This window comes from Notolabrus celidotus, chromosome 9 (genome assembly GCF_009762535.1).
Source record: "Notolabrus celidotus isolate fNotCel1 chromosome 9, fNotCel1.pri, whole genome shotgun sequence".
Classification (NCBI taxonomy): Eukaryota; Metazoa; Chordata; class Actinopteri; order Labriformes; family Labridae; genus Notolabrus; species Notolabrus celidotus.
In genome coordinates this window covers 26,512,877-26,528,097 of record NC_048280.1, presented here as the reverse complement: position 1 = coordinate 26,528,097, position 15,221 = coordinate 26,512,877, and the positions used below count along the sequence as shown (strand labels likewise).

The following is a 15,221-nucleotide window of genomic DNA, read 5'->3' as shown; positions in this document are numbered from 1 at the left end:
GTCAAACAAATATTGGATACGCATTCATTTACTTATGACCGGAGAGATTGTTACTACTGTCAAATTGGTCCATTAAATATGGAGCTAACAGCAGCCTCTTACCTTAGTTTGGCTTTATTGATCTTAGCATTAGCATAGCTTAGCTTCATTTAGCTTAGCTTCGCGAAAAGATTGAAACAAGGGCAATACTATCGAGCCGCAGCCCAATGCCTGAGCCCCTCGTTTACGGATGCAAAAAGAAACATGATTACATTAAAAATCACAATCAGTTCAGGCTTAGTCCTATTAGTAAATTCAAGCCCTACACACTATTTTATGAAGAATTCAAGTTTAAGACATTATTTAAAGGTAAAAACAATATATTTAAAGAAGTGGCATCACAGTGCCTGTTAATGTTTTACTTACTATAAAAACATGACTTCATTTAAAAAAAAAAGTAATTTAGACATTGTTTAATTGTAGTTCTATAATGTTTTTATGACAAATAGCATCGCATGGTATTTCCAGAACAAAAAACAGCATATAATTTCCATTCCGCCAGAGTTTTTGGGTCTTGATGGGTATTGATGCATGAGTAGTGAACCACTCGGCTCTAAGAGCCATGAACGAAATGAGCAGTCTCCTGTAAGAGAGCTGGTTTCCTTTCTTCCCCCTTTTTGTCGTTTAATACACAACACAGTCAAGGGACAGTCTGACCAACACCACACACTGACTGACTGTGTCAAAGTGTGTGCCATGCTACCAGTCAGATGCATGGGAGGGCAGTGGAGGTGTTTCACAGGACCAGAGCTTGATAGCAAAACATAAGCTAAATACTTTTATACCAAACATTATGTAAAATAGTGTTTTGCTCTAAGAATGATACAGTTTATTATAATTACAGTTGATAAAGTAAATACATTCATGTATATCGATCAGGTCAAAACAAGCTACAAGTGGCTAATTAAGTAAAAGTTTAATGGTAAGATGAGCCAAAAGACCTAAATGTTCTGGATCCTTAAAAGGGGGCTCTGGTCATGGGGGGGAACAGCTACCCTGGATCTGGACCACTTCCAAACTTCACAACCTTATTGAGTTAATCCTTGTCTGTTTAACCATAACAAAAAATAAAATGTTTAGTGTGCAACTGTTTGGGTTGTTATGCATCACACTTGTGAATCCCAGAGTATGGGCCACCCCTCACTGATGTGCCTGGAAAGAGAGCACAGTTTACCAAAATCAAATTCCTTGTGTGTTCAAGCATAACTGGCCGATAAAGCTGATTCTGATTCATCTGATTCTGGAAGGAAACTGAAAGTGCTCATGTACTTTAACAAAGGAATACGTTTTTACTTCATTGTTCAAGTTGCACTGTTCTGTTCGTCAGGTTATTCATTTTACATTTATATTTTTTTTAAATGCTAACAGTAGCCTGCTAATGTGTTATGACTCACGTGAAACTGAACATCTCCATCGAAAGTAATGTTAGTCAAGTTAAACAGGACTTCTGCAGGAATGTTTATGTTGACTTTTCTGTCCTCATTCAGCCCTTCTTCTCTTTGGAACGTTGCAGCTAACACACTTTTAAACAAAAATGAGGCAAATGTCACAACTTATAACAATGTTGCTGTTGTCACATCACGCTTGTGGGTTGGCTTGCTTTATAACTTAGTGATGCACTCTATAGCTCTGCCGCTGTTGTCTAGGTTGCAGGACAGGATCTTGCTCCACTTTTCCCTAACAAAGATGGTTAAAGTCCAGTAGATCCTCATGCTGCTTTCAGGTCTGTGCCCAGTAACTCATTATTTTTCAACTCTCAAGACCAGCCTGAGCAAGAAACTAATGTTTTGCCACAGTGTCAACAGGCAGAGTTGACATGTGCTGGAGTACTTTCTGGGTATTGATTTGAAAAGATGTGTGTGATTAGGTTGTCCCTTGTGTCAATTATGTGTTGAAAATTAATTACTTTTGTTATGCAGTTTTGACCAATCAGAATAAAGTATTTAACCCAACTCATTTTGAATAGATTGATTTTGATGTATTACTTTACTATAAAAGAATGTTACAATGCTATCAATCTTTATAATACGATCAGTACTTGATTCAATTACTCTTCTTGCTTCAGAGTATGCAAAGAGTTTCCCATCATTGTGGTTGGGTTGGCTTCATATGTGCCATTAAATTTGACTGACAGTCGAGCAATCATGATAGAATAAATGGGACAAGGTGAACTCTCCTCATTCTTCCTTACACAGACAGTTATTTCTTATCAGCTCCAGTGTGTCATGGTCTACTTTGGGTGTGCTTAACTTCCCCTGACCTTTTAAAAGGCTGATTATTTCCATCCACAATCTTCTCTCTGCAATATGCTGCCAGCACAAAGGGATATTAGGCCCAGACCTACTGGTCTGATAATTCAAACTCACTCTGTATAACTGAGGGAAACCAAACCACAATGCCCTGCCACTCTATTATCATTTCCTTGCCTTTAGCTTCACCACTGGTATTAAATCACCTTTCACCTCAGAGTGTGCACCTTTTTTTTAGGGCCTGAAAAGTTCTGTGAATGTGTTTTATTACATCTTAAGAGTACTTAATATCCATGGTAATTAACTTTCTTTTATGTTACACCCTCCCGGGACACACTGCACACTTTGCATAGTCAAGGGTATTCTGTAGCTGCCTATATCTCCTCGGTGTTGGGAGACTCCCACGCCTCAAGCTCCCCTGACACCGCTATTCGATAAAAATAGAGGGAATCCAGAGGGAGCCAACAGGTCTAAATGTTTAATAGATTTTTTATTTTACGTGTGATAATCTGGTAATCAGAGGTTCTGGGGGGGTTACATCTATCAGCCAGGGAACAAATGAAAGTCTTATTGTGTCCCGCTTCCTTTCACCTCGGGAGGAAATGTGAACCAGATAAATGATGGCCTTGTTTCAGCAGAGGCTCAATCTATTGCCAACGATTTGTGGCCAACAAAGTAATTTCGATACCGTTCTTTGTATTGATAGATGGGACCTAAATTTAATAAAGAGCCAATTTACTGAGGGGTATAGGAATGGAACCGCGGTTATCTTCCCTCTTTTTCCCCTCTTTGCCTCCATCCTACAATCCCACTTAAAATTAGATGGAAGAAAAGGAGAAACAGCAGAGAGGGTGATGTTTTTGACAAAGCTTTATTCTTAACCACCATCATTACTCTTCCATGCCTGGAATCCTGGTGAACTGTTCTATGACACACAAAATGGAGGGAGGTCAAATTACTGTACCAATGTGAAATGTTTGTGACCTGTGTTATGCCGGTGGGGTTGAATTGTAAGATTAACTGAGGGGCTAGAAACAAAAACAGTGGGTCAGCGCAGCAGTACAACTTGCATTTTGTTGATTTCCTCCGGGAGAATGCAGAAATAAGAGTGGCTTAGGGGATTTCAGCAACAGCAGTTTCAAACGTCCTTTTATGATGACTACAGGCACTGGAATTGCAGCGCTTTGTGAATGACATTGACTCTTGCTGTGCCATGATGATGCACCTAAACTTCCTGAAGGACCTGCATTGAGCTTCATGACTTGAACTTTTTTTTTTATGGCCAATAACTGGATGAATCTTTCCACCTGCTACTTCTTTATCTGACAGAGACTGTGTGCTCTTGGGACCGCATGGTGGCAGAGGTACAAATTAACTTCATAGTAAGAGATAGAGATTGCCTGCTTCACCAGGGAACCCTGACAGGTGTATATGCACAAAGACTGAGGGAACTAATCACAAACAGGTTATGTTTGGTGGATTATTCATGAGCACATGGCTCCAGACTTGAGGTTAAATTAAGCGTAGTTGGAAAACAGGAGAAGACACTTAAACAACATTGAAGGGATCCGAGTGATCTGCTTTCTGTTTAGGGAACATTGCTTTATTGATCAGGTTTCTTGGATGTGAAAATAAGAAATAGTAATTGTCTTGAAAGAGATGGAATTAAATTAAATCAAATCTTGTTTTCCTCTTCTGGGGAGATCTCAGTGTGCCAGATTGATTCACTGTGTGTGTTTTTCCATCCCTGAACAGATAGTCTACATTTACATGCTGGGGTTTGTTTGCTATCATGCATGTGCTCAATTGTGCAATCACACATGTGCTGTATCATAACAGATGTGTACTATCGATTCCCAGCTGAGGCAATTTTTTTGTTGGCCTATGCTGCACTGCTGCCACCTAAAGACAGAGTTGGAGTTTACCATGTATAGGAATTATACAGCTTACAGTACTTTATCCTTGGGGCCAAAGCATTGACAGTATTTATATGTATGTGTCTAATACAACTGTAACACAGTTTACACAACATATTCTTAATTTTGAAGGCCTTAATGGTCAAACATAAGAACAAGCTTTTTTTAAAGTGCTCTCCTAATGGAGACTAAACAGCTGATAACAGAAACCACACTTTCTGCATTTCTTGTTACTGAACCTTTTTTTATTGGAGACAGTTTTCAAAATCATTTTGGTTTGAAGCTTTTATCTTCCCACTCGTACATTTCATCTTAAACCCATCTTTTTTGTTTTTATACAATTCACCACTCACACAAAAAGATTTTTGTTTCTCACATCCCACAAATAAAAGATTGCGTCAGTTTGATTTGTTTTTCTTCCTTGGAGATTTGCATTATTATTCAAACTACAAAATACAGTATGTCAGCCACAACATATTCTCTGTTAAAATGCACTGTCATTTTAATATGCTGTGATCAAAATCAGACTCACAGATGTGTTAAAAATTATGTATTTTGTAAGCACTCCTCACTGGTTCTCAAAGTGAGCCATCTGTCACCAAACCCAGACACGGCAGGGGTTTCTCTGCTCAGCAGGACAAAGGAGACTGTTAGCAGCCAGATGCTGTCAGCAGAATGGAGGAGTTGTCAAAAAAAAAAAAAAAAAAAAGAAAGAAACATCTGAGAGCTGCTGTCTCTGTCTGATGTGCCATATGGACAAAAACATGTTTTTAGAACTGAACAGCACTCAAAATAAAAAATGGTAATCAGTGAGTTGGTCTCTGGAAGAATGAGACATACTGGAGTGTTTTATCATATGCTTATCAAAAACAGAGGTTTTCGATAAATCATGATCATGGGAATTAAATTCAACATGTGTTGTTTTTAAACACATCATTTTGTTTTTAAAAATATAGATTTTATACAGCTTGCTGAAAGACTTTCCTATTAACTTACATTAATTTAGTGTTTGTAGCAGACACTTTGGACATCGGGAATATTTGTGCAAATGTGTGCTTTTCCTGGGTTAACCATTGAAATTACCAAGCGTGTCATGTTAATTGTAACTGTGTGGCTGACAATAATCCACAAGAGCAATATTATTATGTGCTCTCATAATGATGCTGTCATATGATATAACATTTCTAATTTGTATAATTCATGGAATCCCTGCAGGTGAGAACTCACTTCTGATTTACATGTAAAATGCATAGGTAAAATGACAGTATCAGACACAGTAGAATTCATACATACATTACTTTACATTGGATATGTTTCTTATACATTTGGAAATATATATATAAAATAGTAAACAGTACAAAAGAACACAATAGGTTTTTAAAAATTGCGTTGTTCAAGTAGTAAGCGTAAAGAGGAACCTTTGTTGCACTTGTGTTTCACAGCGGGATGAAAATAGCGTGGGACTGCTGTGGGCGTGGTTGAAACCTTCCTCTTGATTGTCACGGCAGGAGAGTGTGTTTGTAAGTTTCTATTTACTGGCCTTCTTTAAGGAATTAATCTTATAAATTGATTTACAATTAAGGAGATATTGAGTGATACATGTATTCGGTGATGCTAATAAGTGACTGTTGCTTTTAGCTAACCGCGAAACTTATTTCCTTTGTAATAAACATGAATTTAATAACGTTAAACACAGATGTCGATTATGTAAATATAAGCAGTGTGAATTATCATTGAAAGAATAAAGTTAAACTTAGACATGTGAGCATATATGACATTCCTAAAGGTTTAAATATTCTATAAAGCATATATGTTAGCATGTTAGCGTACAGTGTAAGCAGTTTTCAGCTGTGCTCCAGAGATAACAACCAGCCGCTGATATGAGTGGCATCCACCCTCGATCAATTATTTGTGTATGTGTTTGCATGTGTTTTCAGACATTAACTCACCATTCTTACTGTGCAGAGCGGAGGAGCCATGCCTTTCCTCCATGGGTTTCGACGGATCATCTATGAGTACCAGCCGCTGGTGGACGCGGTGATGTGTGTTTTTGGACTGGAGGAAGGTGGAGGCGGTCACGAGGACAGGTAATGCCAAATTACAGATGTGTTCAGGTTTTGTTTTCAGGGAGTTTCAACCATGAAGTTAGTCGAATGTCGCTTCTGTAACACTGGGGTCAAGAAATAAGTTTTGCACGAAGTAGTGTTTTCTGACAACGACAAAGATGAAGAGTTTGGTTCTTCTCTTTCCACTCACCTGTCGTCTCGCGTCCCTCTCTCGTAATGCTGCTTCACGAGGTAGATTTTTTCACACTGAAGGAGGAGTTGTCAAAGAGACACGAGGAAACGACTGGAGGACTGAAGATGCGAATATCGCTAAATGAGAAACCCTTAATTTCACGGCGTCATTCTGAAGCGACGTAGCGTCGGGTACTGATGACGTGCTGCACAGCTGTCTCACCTGTCAGAATCACTGCAGAGAATCCTTCAATCAGAAAGTGATTCAGATACTTTTGTTTATTTTACAATTAGATAAATGGTCATCTTAATTATATAAAAGTCTCACACATACAAAGGACGTTTGTAGATTGATATTTGGATTTATTGACACAGTTGATTATAAGTGGCACTTGCATTACTTTAGTTGTTAGTTCTGATAATTTATCTTTCTGTTAATCGTCATATTTATGATGATTTCAGTATAGTGCAAATTCACAACAAATGTTATCTTAAGACACTCATTCTTTGTCATATTATTGAGAAACACTCAACATCAATCCACCATGACCCAAACTTTTGACCACATTTAGCAAGGAACTACTTCCTTTTAACAGGCAGAAACTTTGAACAGAACCAGACTGTGTGGGGCTTGGAAAGCGACAGACAGACAGACGGATAGACAGACAGACAGACAGACAGACAGACAGACAGACAGACGGATGGACGGATAGACAGACAGACAGACAGACAGATGGACAGATGGACAGATGGACAGACAGACGGACAGACAGACAGACAGACAGACAGATAGACAGATGGACAGATAGACAGACGGACAGGCAACAGCTTATACAGACTTCTGGCTGCAGTAGTGGTAAAATATGTCTACTATATGCAGTAACAGCAAATTAATGGTAATAGAACCATTGCAAAATTTACAACAGTTTAAGTCAGCAGGTCTTTATTGGCATTAACAGGTATGTGGTATTAACAGGGGTATGGTTATATCAACTAGAGCAGTTGGAGTCTAGCCATTCTAAGATTAACATAAACAATATAACAGAGATGATAATAGTAAGACTGATGTAAATAGCTATGTCAATTGGAGTCAGGTAGATCCACTTTAGCAAACCATCTTCAACAACAATCGACAGGAACCTACGAGACAAGGGAGCTCAAAAAGAGCTGAAATCAAAATAAGTATATAAGTGATCTGCAAAACATCCTACCACAGAGCTGTGTATTTTTTAAATTGATTTTATTGCTAAATCAAATCAAATTAAAAACAAAATGATGCTTTATTTGATGCCTTGACACTTAGTCATTAAGTTATCCTGTTTATTATTGATACTTTAGCATGTCACTGTTATATTTTCTGGAGATCAATCCTGTTAAAAAACAAAATGCAACACAAGTAATAATGATCTGTGCAGAGAAGCACAGATTTACTGTTTACAACATTTACTGCACTCCTGTACCAGTTATGATTTTAACCTACTCTCTCCTTGATTAGCCTCTTTCCCAATGTGCATTTAAACATTTCGAAGATCCTCCATTATGGCAGCTGAGGAAGATTTCTGGGTCAGTGCAGACGAGAGGATGTGAAGATTTTCAATTTAATGTGATAAAAAAAAACACCCTATAGCTCCATTTCAATTCTCTGTTATTGTCCCTTTCTTCACAGTTTAGTGTACTCAAGCCTAAACGTCCCATAGCACTGTCAGTAAAGACAGAGTTTGATAGGAACTGTGACACATCATGCTGTTTGATTGACACACTGCTTCTATCTGTTGCTGTATCCAGAGGCCAAACCCCTGAGGAAGAGGCTGGTCTTTGTAGTTCTCTGGTGGAGCTTTTGGAGCGGGAGTCCCAGTCAGAGGTGTTCCTGGAAGGCATCAGCTATGCGCTGTTTAAGGTGGCAGAACGGGGACTGGTGTACGCAGCGGAAATACTTCTACGCTATGGGGCTGATTTAAACTTTGAAGGTGAGAAATGAAATACACGAAACCAGCTGGAAAAAAATGTCAGTCAGAGAAACCAGCATGCTTATTCTTACTTTGGCTATTGCACTCACTATGACTTATTCTAGCGTATCATGCATTATGCAGTATGTCAGTTAGGCTGCACTGACAAAGGCTTGATTGTAATTTCAGTCATATGCAAATTTAAGGGATCCGTTTTAATTATTTTGAACAATTGTTGTCCTATTTGCAAATGAAGTGCAGCTTACTCACTGGAATGTGTTTGACTCAATTTGAATACACTGATTAATGGTTTTAATTGGTCACACTTCTCCAATCTTGGCTTTTTCTGCAGCAGTGGTTGCATGTTTTTAAGAAATAGGCCTTGAGAACCAATCACACTCTGAAGTTGATGAAGAATTTAAAACTTTGAACCTGTAAAAAGTTCAGTGAAAGAGACTTTCTGTGCTGATACAAAATAAACCCTCCTGATTCCTTTTTGCTCCCACATGAGTGACTGTGTGTCTTGGTTGTGTGCAACAATTTGTCATGAATGCATCAGAACATCACATGGCAAATTGTACTTGGAAGCATGAGCAGAGCTGCCATCTTCACTTTATGCTAAAGGACCGGCATGTGTGATAGAGCAAGTTGTCATGCATATACACTACGGAGAATAAATCTCTCTTTTTCAAATTGCTTGGGAAAGTGCGGCAGGTCTTACTGCTGTGATGAAACCTGCCGGTGCTCATCCAAACTCTGCTGTGGTGACCTCTTGTGCTTGTAAAAATGTCTCTCCCTGGAGACATAATTAGCGGATCCTGGCAGAGGCTGCTTCTTTATCTTTCACTTTTCATGAATGCCTCTTTCCAGAAAGTTAACACTGACAAAGCTCCCACACAGCATAGAGACATGTTCAAGTTCATTCTTTGTTAGTTATTTACCATATTTTCTCTTGATGTTATGAATAAACTAGCTTATGGAAGCTCTCAGATGGGCTCAGTGCTGCAGCTTAGCATATGTTCTGTAAGTGGTACTAAATAATCTGACCATAATGTAGACATCATGGAAAGGTTGTAGGTTATATATAGACGCATGCAGTACATAACAATCAGTGCCTGATCCAACAGGAGGCCAAAGTCAGAAACAGGTGCTGTTCTCTTGTTTATAAAACTAAGACAAAGTTTCTGCTTTATTCCCTCTTCTTGTTGGATTCAACCAAGTGCCGTGGATGAAGAACCTGAATCACAGCACTTTGAGGAAACACCCGAACACATATTCTGCATTTGAAACATTTGTTAAATTCAGAGAGTGTCGTCTTATGTTGAAAAAACTCCTTAAAACATGTCTCAAAATGTGCTGTTTGTTCACTGAGAAGATCTCTTTGAAGTTATGGCTCAGTCTGAACTGTTGTACTAGCTATGTATTGCACTGAGAGTATTATTCCCAGTATTTTTACATATTTTTTTGTTATGTCTGCATTATTTTTTTCTGTTTCTGTTAAGGACTTCTGCTCTCAAATTGGTAGCATGTTTTTACAGTTGGTTTGTGCTTTCTCAGGAGCTTAGGTGTGTGGGTCTTGGCCATCATTGTAGCATTGTAATAGTGGTTTTATAGCTTTTCTCAAGCATGAAAAATGTGTTTATATCAGAATTTTCATCCATCTAATATTTTTCATCTGTATTGAAACTAAGCACATTTAATTTGGATGTTTGTCTCTTCTCTTCAGACCCGGTGTCGTACTACAACCCTCTACATATCGCAGTTCTGAGGAACAAACCGAATATGGTCAGGCTGCTGGCCGGACACGGAGCCGACATTGAAAAGCGAGACAGGGTGAGGCAAACTTTTACTGTCTCCCCTCTAATCACCCTATCCCTCTGTTTTCTCAGCACTCAAGGTTAATAACTTAAGTTTTACTCTTTAGATCCATGAGAGCAGCCCTTTGGATCTTGCTGGTGAGGAGTCGGAGAGGCTCCCCTGCCTGCTCACCCTGCTGGACCTTGGTGCCGACGTGAATGCAAGAGATAAACATGGTAAATATTTTTTGCTAGAATCGAGAATATTATATTTTCTTCCGTTAGTTCACCTTTTAAACTGATTTCTTTTGTCTTTCCTCCTTCAGGAAAAACTCCTTTACTCCACGCCTTGGCGAGCAGCGATGGAGTTACTGTGCACAACACAGAGAACATCCAGCTCCTACTAGAGAGAGGTACTGACTGTAGAACATCATTTATCATTGCTTTGCCTTGTTGTTGCTTTTTTTGATCATTCAAATATCCTCTCAGACAGGATCAAGGTTAAACCATTGCATTCTGAAACTCGTGTTAGTATGCAAACCTGTGCACTTGCGTGCATGTTCAAATCAAAGTCTCTGTGGTTGTCAGGCTAAAATATGCACATACACTTTGGAGTGACACCAATCCTTTGATCAAGGCACGGAGCGACAAAATGACAAGATCCAAACTACAACGTGTTGAAGACTTAAGAATTTGTTCCATGTTGCCACTTTAGAACAGTGTCATCAGTCTGCTTTGTAAACTGGTGGTAATACAATATGCACTCTGACTACAAGTTAGCCCTTATTATGTCGACTTCTTTGGCTTAGCCCTTGAAGTTATTTACAGCCACTGTATCCTGTCCTAAAGAAGTCACAGAGACCTTAACAGGTATATCTGAAAATAATAAGAATAATACTTTTATTTGTATAGCACTTTTAAATACAAGTAACAAAGTGCTTCACAAAAACAATAAAAACAGACAATAGAAGGAGGGAAGCAATACAAGCAAACAGAGAATAAAGCAGAGGTAAAACATTAAAAATTTAAATAAATTCACAAAATAAAAGCTTTACTATAAAGGTGTGTCTTGAGTAGTGAAGTAAAATTAGTGACTGACTCTGCAAGTCTGATTTCCTCTGGCAGGCTGTTCAACAGTCTGGAAGCTCTGACAGCAAAGGCCCTGTCGCCTTTAGTTTTCAGTCCGTATCGTGGAACAGCAAGCAGAGCGCTGCCAGAGAATCTCAGACTGGGTCCTGGTTTATGGGGCGAATATAGAAGTCAATGACGTTCATATTTTTCTCCTTAAAGGAAATAGTTTTTAGTTCAACCAAGACTAATACAACAACATAGAGAGACAGATATCCGGTTCATCACCTGTTGCCACGATCCGACTACACAAACTGCTGAAGACACAACTAAAGTAGCATCTCACAACAGTTGTAAGAGACTTCTCTTTGTCACTGAAAAAAACAGACATAATCCCAAGTATTTAAATGAACTGAGGGGTTCTTTTTATGCTCCAAAACTGATTTCATATAGTTGGTTGTAGAATTAATCAAACAGAAATCGTAAATGTAAGAGGGTTAGTAGTCGCAGTAGTAGTAGAAGAAGACCATGATTTAGTTACTGTCATTCTGTCTGATGAGGGATTATTACATCAACTATAGGATCCTGCAAAAAGGGGGGAAGCAAGGAACTTTTTTCCAAATGAAGTTTGTCCTCGGTAAATCATGGGGGGAAAAAAAACTACTGAATTTAAAACTCAGATTTGAGAAAGAGATGTTGACTCTTGTTTGTTGTGGACTATGCCCACCATTGGGGGGCGCCAGATATACTCAGCTAGTAGAGTGTGCACCCTGTATGCAAAGGCATTAGTGCCCACCGCAGAGGCCCAGGGTTTAACTTTGACCCTCCACTTTTTGTTGCCTGGCTTAGCGGATCACATCGTATTAAAGGTGGAAAGGCTGCTTTTTGTTACATAAAGCACTAATAATCAAAAATACTTGTTTGTTGCATCATGGGACATGTAGATTCTAGTGTTTCAGAGGTAAGTTAACTAACATCTAAGGTTCTTTGGACTGATCTTATCGCTGAATAATTCCCCTTTTTTAAGGACGTTCCTATTAATCTGGTGGGTTACCCTTTTAATGTAGGCTCATTATAAAAGTTGCACCCACTAGTTGCAGTTGCTCAGTTATCAATGATCTGTTCATAAATATTTTCAATTGAAGAACTGTCCCAGTATTTAATTTACACGATCTAAAGAACATGTTGCATAAGTTGACTGTTTCTGATCACACACATGGGTCTGAATGATGCTTTCTTCCCTGCAGGTGCTGATGTAAATGCTTCAACAGTAGACGGTGAAACAGCAAAGTCCTCGTTGGTGTTCCTGGTGAAGGAGGCTCTGGAAGCCAGCGTGGAGGACGCCGCAGAGATAGGTAACTTCTGCTTGAAGGCCACGCGGCTGCTGCTGGCTCACGGAGTGGACCCCAGCTGCTGCCTGAGCGAGGACGGCGAGCCCTCGCTGACTCAGACCAGCCTGGCGCACTTTGACCTGTTCTTCCCTCTGGCCGTGCTCTTGATCCAGAGCAGAGCCTCTCTGGTTTGCTCCTATCACGGCGGCTCCTGTTGGTCCGGCTATAGCCTCCTTTTCCAGCGGCTCCACACAGTCCTGCAGCAGTGCTCTGATCAAAGTCAGGCCTCCGAGCTCCTGGAGCAAGCCGAGGTGTTGCTCGACTTAGCGAGGGTTGACGTCCCAATGCTGCATTTGCCTCCCAGGCTCGAGCCCCCTGTGTCCGGGGAGGACCCTCATCCTTACACTCAAGCTCTGAGAGACCTTCATAACCGCTCTGTAGAGCGTGATGCGAGCCCTCCTGCTCTGAGGTGTCTTTGCAGGGCATTCATTAGGAGCCACCTACAACCTTGGCCCTTGCAAGACAGAGTGAAAATATTGCCATTACCTGACAGAATGAAAGACTTTCTCCTCCCTGAGAACACTTACACCACAAAGCCTGGCTGGGACTGCTTCAAGCCCCAACAAAGCCAGCAGTGACGATGCAACTTTCTGTTTGAAACCTCAATTCAAAGACTGAAATGGCCTGTAGTGATCTGTGTAAATATCTGAGCATCTGTCTTAAACCTCACAAACCATTGAGGCCTTTGTTAAATTCTTCTTCTGTCTGTGCCAAATGAACAGACAAATGTGTGTCATGTTTACAGATTAGCCTTTGAGTTCTTAAACTGTAATGATTAAGCTGCTGCTGCTGCTGCTGCTGCTGCTGCTGCTCCTGCTGCACAGTTGAATGAACCTCACCGATGCGGAAAGCAGGTTGCAATACACAGTGAAAGCCACCAGATGGCAGTGTTGCTCCTGCTTATCATGAAGGTGCTCAGATGTCAGGGTCAAAGATTTCGTTATTCACATTCACAGTGCAGCTCATTACAGCTGTTCCAGCGCAGGAGGCAACATCTATATTTTATCTCCTCAATATGATTGGTGTTGTACTGTGGCATTTGTGTATCTTCTCTCTTAACATGAAGGTGGGCCATTAAAACAGTTCTGTGTCTCAGCATGTGTCTCCTGATAGCCTGTTTTCCTGCACATTACATTATTTCATTTTGGTCAATATCTTGCTGCTTGTGCTTGACCAGTTAGTGGCAGTGCAGCGCTTAAACAGACTCGTATAAACTCCCTGACTACCTGTTCTAGAAGAACATACCATCTATAAATTTGCTTCCTTGCAGCTAAGAGAATGCTAAAAAGAAAGAAGCAGGGATTTAAAGCTATAACGCAAAAAGAAGAGTGTGCCTGGAGATGTTTCAGTAGTGCTGTGACATAATGTGTCTGCAGTGGCTGCTGGTGTGGAAAGTTTTCCCAAGCATTCTTAATGCTTATGTTTAAATTCAGATGAATTTAGGGCCTCCTTTCCCTTTTATTTTTTTTGAAGCTCCTTCACGCACGCAACCCATTCCTCTCATCCAGTCTGTGGTTAAAAACAAGAGAGCCTGAGAGAAACATACTGTGATAGTAACACCATAGTGTGTGTACATATGTGTTTGCGTCCATGCGTGTGTGACGGGCAAACTAAATAGGACATTGTGTTACACAACTAACCCCTTCCTGACATTGCTGGAGCTGGAGTGGCTCCAAGGCTTGCAAGCGCTCCAGCTCCTCTTGGTTATCTAGGTCACAGCCTCTGAGGAGAAGAGCCTGAGCAGCAGCAGCAGCAGCAGCAGCAGCCCTGCATGACACACGCTTCACTCTCCTGTCTGTCTGAATCTCTTGACAAAACCTCAACACTGGCCCTGGTCGAATAAGAGAGGGGGAGGTGGGTGAGGAGGAGGGAGGGCGAGCAGCGAGGCGGGGGGGGGTTCCAGGCACGGCATAGGTGGAATGGTTGCTGGAGCACTCATGGAGGACACATGGAAATGGAAATGGCAACATTGGATTACATTTATACAATACACAATCTGTTAGAACATAATCCACCCAACCAACAATCCCAACACTGGGAGAGAAAAAAAAACAGGCTCCATCCATAAGAGTCCAATCCCTGCTTGCAGAAGGCGATAGAATAGAGATAGTGGGGGGAGGGCTCAGCCAGTACACTCTCCATCCAGCCTTTATTGGAAAACTGTGCGAGTGAAGCTCGGTACTGAAATTAGTTATTGATCTATTCTCTCCCTGAAGCCCATGGGTCTTTCCCACCACACCTGCTCATTCTCTCACAGCCTTTTCTTTCACCACAACACACTGTTTCTCTCTCAGCCATTGCTTCAAGCTTCTGCTTGTTCTGTAGTTTGTTTATTTTCTTCACATCGTCTCTACATACAGAGAAGTTTGCCAAGATATGATCCTGATTATAACAGGAAGGAAAGTTTGATCCTTAGAGTCGTTATCTGCAGGGATTTTGGATGGAAACAGATCAGAAAGGACACTTTTACATGGTATACTCAACAATTCTATGATGGACCTTAAGCTTAGTGAAAAAAAAACGTTGCATAACATGCTTTGTATGAATTTCTCTGCATTTGAAATCCTGTCTTTCAAGTA

At 40.3% G+C, this 15,221-nt stretch overlaps 2 protein-coding genes across 6 annotated transcripts in view; one reads left to right on the top strand and one right to left on the bottom strand.

The window, feature by feature from the left end:
- Nucleotides 1–6,627, bottom strand: part of si:dkeyp-14d3.1 (transmembrane protein 132C) — a 212,263-nt gene extending 205,636 nt beyond the window's left edge. For 2 of the 3 annotated variants that reach the window (XR_004632379.1, XM_034691641.1), the window contains exons 1-2: nucleotides 6,461–6,627; nucleotides 6,154–6,374 (exon numbers count right to left, since the gene is read on the bottom strand). Coding sequence is in view for 2 of the 3 variants with exons in the window: in XM_034691641.1 (XP_034547532.1) it covers nucleotides 6,154–6,196 (43 nt within the window). In the remaining variant the exon portion in view is untranslated. The remainder of the gene's footprint in view (nucleotides 1–6,153; nucleotides 6,375–6,460) is intronic. The other variant, XM_034691642.1, reaches the window with a different exon arrangement.
- asb6 (ankyrin repeat and SOCS box containing 6) lies at nucleotides 5,600–13,738 on the top strand. 3 transcript variants are annotated; one of them, XM_034691643.1, is made up of 7 exons: nucleotides 5,600–5,724; nucleotides 6,170–6,291; nucleotides 8,227–8,408; nucleotides 10,114–10,220; nucleotides 10,312–10,420; nucleotides 10,510–10,596; nucleotides 12,499–13,738. In XM_034691643.1, exons 2-7 carry the CDS (start codon nucleotides 6,182–6,184, stop codon nucleotides 13,218–13,220), a joined length of 1,317 nt encoding a protein of 438 aa, XP_034547534.1. In that variant the 5' UTR covers nucleotides 5,600–5,724; nucleotides 6,170–6,181; the 3' UTR covers nucleotides 13,221–13,738. The 3 variants fall into 3 exon arrangements, with proteins under 3 accessions (XP_034547534.1, XP_034547535.1, XP_034547536.1); XM_034691644.1 differs by having other exon boundaries at nucleotides 5,643–5,724; nucleotides 6,142–6,291; XM_034691645.1 differs by lacking the exon at nucleotides 5,600–5,724 and adding an exon at nucleotides 5,846–5,965.
- Nucleotides 13,739–15,221: the final 1,483 nt, after the last annotated feature.